Source organism: Acipenser ruthenus, chromosome 29, assembly GCF_902713425.1.
Source record: "Acipenser ruthenus chromosome 29, fAciRut3.2 maternal haplotype, whole genome shotgun sequence".
Lineage (NCBI taxonomy): Eukaryota > Metazoa > Chordata > Actinopteri > Acipenseriformes > Acipenseridae > Acipenser > Acipenser ruthenus.
In genome coordinates this window covers 7,294,687-7,303,948 of record NC_081217.1, presented here as the reverse complement: position 1 = coordinate 7,303,948, position 9,262 = coordinate 7,294,687, and the positions used below count along the sequence as shown (strand labels likewise).

The following is a 9,262-nucleotide window of genomic DNA, read 5'->3' as shown; positions in this document are numbered from 1 at the left end:
GCAGTGTGTGGGGGTAAAGGAAAGGGGCTTGCAAAGCTAACAACCCCATATAGTAATTAAACTATCAGCCTAAAGGCTCTCTAAATACACAAAGCTGACCGTGGTTTATTATACGCAGCTGTATATACACTACAGCATTGGCCGCTGCTAATCTGAATCTCATAATAACAGAAACTGGAGCTGCTGTCAAGGCAGCTCCCCTCCCCCCTGTTCCCCATATTCCTTCTATTATCGGCAGAGGTCGCATGGCATTTAGCATGGAGAGAAACAGCACATCTATACACTCCCCTAAACTGAACGCATGGATAAACACTTATGACAAAGCTGAGAGGGAGAGTGTACGCAGCGGGAAAATAGAAATACAGACAAAGGTGATTTTTTTAAAAAAGCAATAACCTCAGAAGCAGCATTTTACTGCACTGTGCAGTACGTGGAACTACCTCAACTACACGTTTGGTTATTGCTACTTTGTTAAGGCGCTTTTGAAAGACGGGAGTACTTTTTTTCTACAGCATACCTCCTTTGTTAACAGAACTAGCAGTAGAAATAAAACAGAAATATATACAATTATAAAGCACCCAGAGCATCACTCTGCTGCTCGTTGGTGTTGAAGTTAGACCGCGAACGGATGCGAGGAAAGGGTGTACTGACAGACTCAACCCCTTTTTTTTCTTTCTCTTACTCTGTTTCTTTTTTGTTCGGCTAAACAATAGAGAGAGAGAGAGAGAGAGAGAGAGAGAGAGAGAGAGAGAGAGAGAGAGAGAGAGAGAGAGAGAGAGAGAGAGAGTCACAGACACTGAAACTGCTTTCATGCCGTCAGTCTTGCGGACTCTGAAATGGACGTAAGATTTTATCCAGCAACCCCTGCTAGCGTGGGTTCGTTACCAACCGATCCAACTTGCCTGAGCTCTTTGGACTATTACCACTGCAATAAGGTAATTGGAAAATAATGCTTTTGTGTTTGAATTGCTTAGTCTCGTTATATGTCACTGTCTCATCCCCTCTGGCTGTATGTCATATTTGTATTGTATTTGTTGGGAGGGAAATGTAGCCCTTTTTTTCAAGCAATGTAGTTTAAAAATATGTAAATTAGTACTGTCTGTATTAAGTATGTCGGAACCCTAAGCAACAACACTAACTCATACCCTACAGAGACTGGTGTGCTTCTTCTGAAATTAGTCGTACTAGAATTCCTAAACTTTGTTACATCTCCGCGGAATTTCTCAAATCAAAAGGGCACAACCAATAGCTCAACAGCAACCCCTGCTAAGTTGTAACCACCTCCAAAACGAGGATCACTTTGTAGGTGGAACATAATTGTATAAATGCAAACTGAATAGTTCCCTGCTTGTAAAAAAAAAAAAAAAAAAAAGTCTTGCAATGAGGAGAAGAAAGGGCAGCTCTCACAAACAAAGTCATTCTCACGTGCATGCAGTTGCTATTTTGAAACCATCATAAATAATAGAGTGTCCACTACGGGTTGCTTGTAATGAAATACAAATTAGAATATGATATGTTTGAAAAAGAACAGCTTACAGTATATTTACGGGGGGGGAGGGGGGCGTTGATGAAAAACTTCAAAGTACCGGTATTGTTTATTTAATACATGTCTAGTTCATAATAAAATTACAAATTAAAATAAATAAACACATAAATAATAATTTTAAAAAGACTACGCAGAGCAATGTAGGTCAGCGTTACTATTTGGAGACGCGCTAACTCAGTCAAAGAGGCATTTCTATTGATTTCCCTAACAATTCCACTCGCTTCATACAGAAAAACGGTTCCCATTTGTTTTTTCTTTTCTTTTCCCCCCAGCATTAGCATATTGAAGTAGTGGATTCGTTGGAAGAAACCCATGCTCGTTGTATTTCAAACTTGCATTGTGATCATCAGCGTGTTTTCAATTTTTAAGACAGTTAGCACATTTTAGCTAAAACACCAGTTCTTTTTTTTCAGCATCAAGCTGTAAGTTCGGAATCCAGCACTGTGGCTTTTTAACATGATCAGATCTGTTGCTTTCTCAACAATGATTAAGAGAGATTCAAAGACAGACAGTAATGATCATGAAGGACTTCATCCCTTCCCTAATCCTTCCTTTTGTATCTTGCGGGTATAATGAAAATGCCCATATGTATACGGATAACCAATACAAGTAAATATCCTCAAGTGATTTTAATATAGGTACAGAATAACTACATTGGTTGCAGTATTATTGACATGTTTAACTGTTAGCATATTGTTCGTCTAGCATTGAGTGATACACAAAGGAAAAGCTGTTGATGTTATTTCAACTACGTAATTAATTTGTATATGCACTATACCATATGCACGGTAATGCAAATAATAATTGTTTTACAACTTATAACACAACAACCCAATTTGTATTTGTGTTATTGGTGAAGTGCGTAGGTGCAGGATAGGATAGACAACTGGGTTTATGGGGCTTTTGCATTCTGGTCTAAGCAACAGCGCGCGGGGTACTGTACAGAGCACCTGCCTGAATCTACTTGTGTGACAGAAGCAGTGTTTAGTGTCGTAGGCTGCCTATCGCCCTCTCTATTTAGTTATTGGTAACAGTCCAGACTAGAGTAAGCTGCAGGGTAACACTATGTTTTTTTGGTTTGTTTGATTTTGGTGGCGTTATGTTGTGCCGTTAGCGATCTCAGATTCGTCCATGCCCCGCAGAACTTGGCAGGTGCCGTGTGTCTGCTGGGTTCGTGAAACCTGCCCTCCACCAATATCGCTAAAAAGTAAAAAAAAAAAAAAAAAAAAAAAATGAAAGAAAAAAAACACCCGTCTGTGTTATCTCTATTGTGTAAACGAAATGAAAGCGACATACTGGAACCTAGATTTCTCTACGGCATGCTTCTGCTAGAGTTCTCTCTCTGTAAATTGGATTGGATTCCAGTGGGAATGTGTTCAGTATTGATGACTTTGTTACTATATGCACTGTACCTAGCAACCTGTTTTCATGTTATGCACTGTCAAAATAGCAAATGCAATTTAAATAAATGATAAGCTATTCTTCAATATAGTGCTGTATTAAATACATTGTTATATACTAAACATGGTACTAATGACGTCCCATATGCTAGTGCCAGGGCGAAATCACTATTGCTTTATGTTTTCATGAAATTAAAAGCATTTTTTCTTTCTACAGCATTCCTGCTTGTTCTCGTTTAATAAGGGTTAGTTTTACTGTGCAAATTGGGGTAATCCTGTAAGGAGAACTTGCAGTAATACTTCAAATTAACATTGAATTAATTCCAATTGAGATTGACAATTGTGAATTAATTAAAGGTCTGTACATGGGTAAGGTCAGTAATTGGGTTAAAAGACTGGAAGTTCAAAAGCGTTTACCATGTAACTTAGTTGCTGCCAAATTACCATTTACAAATGGCAACTACAATTTTCTGTGTCATTAGAAGTTTACCATTACAAAAATCCAGTCCGTTTTTCATAACATGTGTGTGTGTGTGTTGTATATATTTTCCTATCAAGATTACGATAGGTTTATTATAATCCCAAAAGGATCCATACAGTGCAGTCAAATATCAGAGATATAAGAAAAAGGATTTCATTTAGAAATGCAGTTTTCATAAAGTGCTTACTGCATGTTTTATAGACTCAAAACCCAGAATAGATTTATTAAGTACTGTATAATTGTCAAGTTTCTTGTTCATTAAATGCATTTAATGACAGGGTTTTTGGTTAATCTGCCAATTGTGTCATTTATATTGCTCTATGCATATGCAGTCTGCATTTTATATGAATGTGCTCGAGAATAATAGATTGCATAATCATGTAATAATTATTGATCAGTTACACTGAACAGCTCCATAATATTCAAACAGTAATGATTCTATGATGTTTCAATTAAAAATGAATACTGCACGTTGCATTTAATTTGGATAGTCTCTGATATGTTATCCATTTCAAACTGAAGACGTTACAGAAATGCTTAAACTTTTTTTTAAAATGTGTTATTTATTTATTTTTTCTTTTAAGCCAAGTAAAATATTGCCATTGATCTGAAAGGCCTAGTAATTTGAAGGTAATCCTTTACATTTCCCTTAACATGTATACATATTTATCTATACCGCACTATAAGAAACTTAACTTATGCTTTATTTATAGGTACAGTTTGTAACTCTTATAAGAAGTAAAATAGTTAGGATATTTGATGCAACTGGTTTTGGGACTTTCAAATATGGAGTAGTGGTTAGGGCTCTGGACTCTTGACCGGAGGGTTGTGGGTTCAATCCCCAGTGGGGGACACTGCTGTTGTACCCTTGAGCAAGGTACTTTACCTAGATTGCTCCAGTAAAAACCCAACTGTATAAATGGGTAATTGTATGTAAAAATAATGTGATATCTGTATAATGTGAAATAATGTATAATGTGATATCTTGTAACAATTGTAAGTCGCCCTGGATAAGGGCGTCTGCTAAGAAATAAATAATAATAATAATAAAATAATATATAGACTGTCAAACACCCATGGTACTTGCAAAGCAACAACACAAATAAATATCAGTTCTGAAACTTCTGATTGATAGTTGGATCAGTGCAGAAGGTTCCCAGCAGCTGGTTTGCTTTTACTGCAAAGAAATGACTGTAGTAAAAGATGCAATTATTTGAAGAATTCCTAGTTTTGGGTGGCATCAGCTTTTTATAACAATGCATTGAACTGTAACCACCTATAAAACATAACGCTCAGTAAAGGACAATACTCAGCACAGTCCCCGTAACTATTTAAATGTGCCGTATGTTGTGATTTATAAGTCATATATGACAGTTTTTTTATTATTCTGTATACATTATACTATTTCCTAGCACCAAAGATTATGACTGATTTATAAATGAAAATTACATTTAAATGAATACCTTGACTGAGGCGGCTCAATACTGTAGTCATTTAAGAAGTATTAGGTTGCGGTTTAGCATTTCAACATGGTATTTAATACATCCATTTTAAAGGGAAGGCTTTTCTTATAAACACTTGAATAAAAAACTTGATAGCTTTAAAAAGCTGCATTACACGTCTGTTAAATGTGTAATGTAGCAATTTACTATGCTTCCACTCAAACGGCTGTTTGTTGAAGAATTGCAATTGTCCTTTTTGTAAAATTGTTTTCAAATAGAATGCATTCAAATGTGCTTTCTTACACCAGTGCACTGTGGTTTTTTCATGAATTCAAACCCATAATTACTGTGATATTCAAAACAGCGTGGGTGGGCAGAGGATGTGTTGAAGGGAATATAAATGTTTAAATGTTAAGGGAGACAAATGTTTCAGTCCAACTGCAATATTTATATAAGTATCTTGGCTTTTTTTTCCTTTTTAAGAATTCCCTTGCTATTGTTTTTAAAGTTAAAATACATTGTAATCAACAAACAAACAAACAAAAAATGACAGACAAGTTTTACATAATAAATAAATATATAATGTATATGTATATGTATGCATATAGATAGATGTGATACTGTAGAATACCATCAAGAGTTTGACAAAGAGCACCTAATGTGAGCACACAAACAAAGAGGGAGTCTATAGTACTGTGTAAGTTGCATTGTAATGTACTGCATGTTTCTGTTATGCGTGCATTTTATATTACATTACATATACAAAATGTTTTGTTTTTTTCATGTGGGCATGCATCTGTCAGCTTACATTTTTGGGGGTATCCTATTTGTAGATCACAACTTAGGTAGGGGTAGTTTACAGATAGAGTGGAACTTGTGTAACCATTATGGGCAGATGATTTAGAAAGATGCATGGATGGTAATACAGTGGCATTAACAAAAAGACAAAGGGTGAAGGTATGGATGTAAGATAAAATACAATAGAATAAAAAAAGACTTCTTTTTGCAAGCCTGTTTTGTACTACACACAAGCTTGCACTATGCAAATTAAGTCATATTTTATCTGCATTGAATCAGCATTGCTAATGTATAAAATAAACTAGCATTAAAACCACAGTGTTTTGCATTTTACATGTTGGGGGTCATTTCTGGTTTTGCTACTTACTAATGCTGCAATTATTAAAGTGAACTTTTGCTAATGCCTGGTTCTGACATGATAATGATTAGTGTCAGAGAGCACCCCTTTGTGGAATTCATACTTATCATCAACCTTTTAAAAGTGATGGTGTTACCACTTTATATCTTCCTTTTGCCAGGGTTGGTATTAGATCAGAGAGAATTGCAGTGGAAAGTGAATGCTAGCCTTATACAGCACTAGCAATGACATTAGAACAGACAGCCTAAGAGAACAAGGGTAATAGTCTATTGTAGTCCATTTGTCAGAGTATTAGTGCATAGACTAGTTGTACGGTCAAGAATACATTTTAATATTGATGCATAAAAAGGCTTTTAAAATCCCTTTTGTAGGATTGCAACATTTGCTATTTCCATTTTGTTGAGATATAGTTAGCAATAATAAATATGAACCATGTCAAATGTTTTCATATACACAATCCAGCTACAATGCCCAGTAGTGTAGTTAAAACTACAAGTAATGATAATAATTGTAAAACAACTCAGTGATATTTAGTAAGCAATGGATCTATAAAACGTATATTCCCCGGTTCATATTAACAAGATGTGTTGAGCTCATTTTCATTTCCAGTGGGACCTTCAAGCAGGTTCAGATAATCAGGAGTTCCTCTTGTGAAATTGCCTAAGCGGGAGATTGTGCTTTAACTGCATGCAATACAACTGCTGAGTTAATCTTTTCAGTGGTAGTTTTATAAAGGTGAAGCAATTAGAGGTGCACAATTCATGTTGATTTTACAAGGAAAACAAACGAAACACTTTCAACCCTTTACTATTGGGGGCAAAGAGAACAACAACACTAAATTGGACATACAGAGATTTGTTTATGTCAAGGCATCACAATTAAACACTGTACATCAAAGAGTATGGTATGCTGTATTCTGCAACTTTAGCCAGCTCTCTTCCCAGCCCCCACATGTCATGTGTTAATGAGCGAGCCTTCTGCACGTTTAGCATACGTTGTGGGAATGTCTGTGCTGCGGGCCATTTCTTTAGGAATGGGAGTTTACAGTGTGCATGATGACTGGTGTATATCCCAGGGCTGCATCACATTAGTTAAATTAAGTAGCAAAACACTATATGTGAACACATTTTGAGGTTTAATTTTAGTCGCCCCATGAACTGTGAGGTAAACAGAGTTTTTTGGCAGTGATGTGTTCCAATTTTTGAGTGCGTGTTAACTGTATAACTAGGCATTGCTTTATTGTAGTCACTTCTGTAAGGTACTTATGTCAGAGTTCTTGTGCTACCAATTGATTCAATTCATTCATACTAAAGTAGAACAATAAAATGTCTTAGCTAGAGAATCGTGTATCAACCTGATATATGAGCATTCCTGTAAGGTTGTCCTGTAATAGTCGTTTGCAAGGGTCACGGATACTTTTACAGAGATTCAGAAACACAACAAAAATCATCCTTATAATATATTAATACACAGTTACGGCCGCCGAAGGAGATTTAAAAGTGTTTTTCTTGAGCAACCTTTACACCTGTATAGGATGGAGCTCTGGCTACCCTCCGGAGGGACCCCACCTGCTCTCTCACTACACATATCTGGACAGGCTCAGCTTGCAGGCGTGCTTTCCAAAAAGGATTGTCTGGATCTAATTGGAATCACATGCAACCATCAGTTTGAGCAACATATCTGAGACATTTACTGCATTACTGTCACCACAAAAGCTGCACTCTCTGCACCAATAGAGAAAATAAATATCACCTTTTATTACAGGGTGTCTGTGCTAGACCTAGTAACCAACATTATTTATGTAGTTATTTTGGTCACATTGAAGATAAAGCAATAATACATCTATAAATGTGTTATAGTTATCACAGTTCTGAACAATGCAGTGTTTTAGATAAAAGGCATTAGCTTTACTTTAGTAATGAGTCATTTAAATACCACAATAATAAAGAGTTTTCCCCTGCTAATAATTGTTATTTTATTAACACATGTTGATGTTTTAAAAAAGCATCCTTAACTAAATGTGCTATTATTAATGGTTTATTCCATTCTACATGATTGGACCCAGACAGCTGCACTAATAACACAACTGAATACAGCTTACACAGCTATAATAGAACAATAGACATCTATTGCTGCTGAGATTTGATTTATCCAAGTATTGTGTTTAGAGCGTGTTTGTGTTTAGTCAGCAGTAGAAGCTTTGCAGTGACAAGCAGACTTTAGCATATATCAAGCACAGATTGAAAGAATGGAAAAAGCTCATGAAACAGTATCTTCAGACTGGGTAAAAACATGTCCATAGAAGCTGGTAGGCCAAGAACTTGGTACCCTTGCAACCAACTGAATTTCTGGTTTGCAAAATGGCCACTAGAGGTACGCAGTTGTAATTTGTGTCCACTCGAATGCTGATTTCTATTTACTGACTCCTAGTTGACAGCCATCATGAATAATGTTATTTCTATTTCTGTGCTGTTAGGATGCCACACAAATGACTAATTTAATTTTAGTGCTGTTTTTATCCATGCTAATTTTTTAGCCGAGAAACTGCAGTCAGCTTTTTGCACTAGTTCCATTTCTGTGTATGCTGAGTGGGAGTTGACAAGTTTGCTGCCCCAATGCCCTTTTCATACAACAAACAATATAAAATATTACACACACATAAAAAAAAATGTTTTTGAAATATTCTTACTGCTTGGCATACTTGTTTTGTTTCTTGAGGATATTAAACACATGTAATGATTTGACCTTTCCTTTCCTTGCAACTGGTGAGATTACATTTTGGTTAAACATTGAGAGCTTAGTTTATTACACATTGAAAACAGAGATTAACACTTCTTTCATCTCCCTCTTATTTGCTGGTGAAGAGTAAGAAAGCACCGGCTCAGATTACAGCTCAGATAAAGCCCTGTCCTGAACTTGGCAGTAGAGAGGTAATGATAAACTAACACCATGATACGATACATATCACAATATGATACAATACCAGCTGACAGATGGGATACGTTGTATGACATGTAATAGGATGAAATGATCATCAATGATCGTAAACTAAGTTTCTATGGTAACTTGGATGTTGATGAGACAGACCCAACCCACTTCGCCTTTTGGATGATCTCATCTCCATACAGATATATACTTTTAAGCAATATTGCTCTCTCCGTTGCTGGCCTTAAAAAACAATAATAATCTAAATTAAAAGATCCTTTAGGAATAATCCATATCTGTAAATATGTTATA

General features: G+C 35.9%; 1 protein-coding gene across 3 annotated transcripts in view; it reads left to right on the top strand.

The window, feature by feature from the left end:
* Window positions 1-262: 262 nt before the first annotated feature.
* LOC117432718 (TOX high mobility group box family member 2-like) overlaps window positions 263-9,262 on the top strand; it is a 95,256-nt gene continuing 86,256 nt past the window's right edge. For 2 of the 3 annotated variants that reach the window (XM_059003891.1, XM_059003889.1), the window contains exon 1: window positions 264-935. In XM_059003891.1, coding sequence (XP_058859874.1) covers window positions 837-935 — 99 coding nt within the window. In that variant the 5' untranslated portion in view covers window positions 264-836. Of the gene's footprint in view, window positions 936-9,262 lie in introns of all 3 variants that reach the window. The other variant, XM_059003890.1, reaches the window with a different exon arrangement.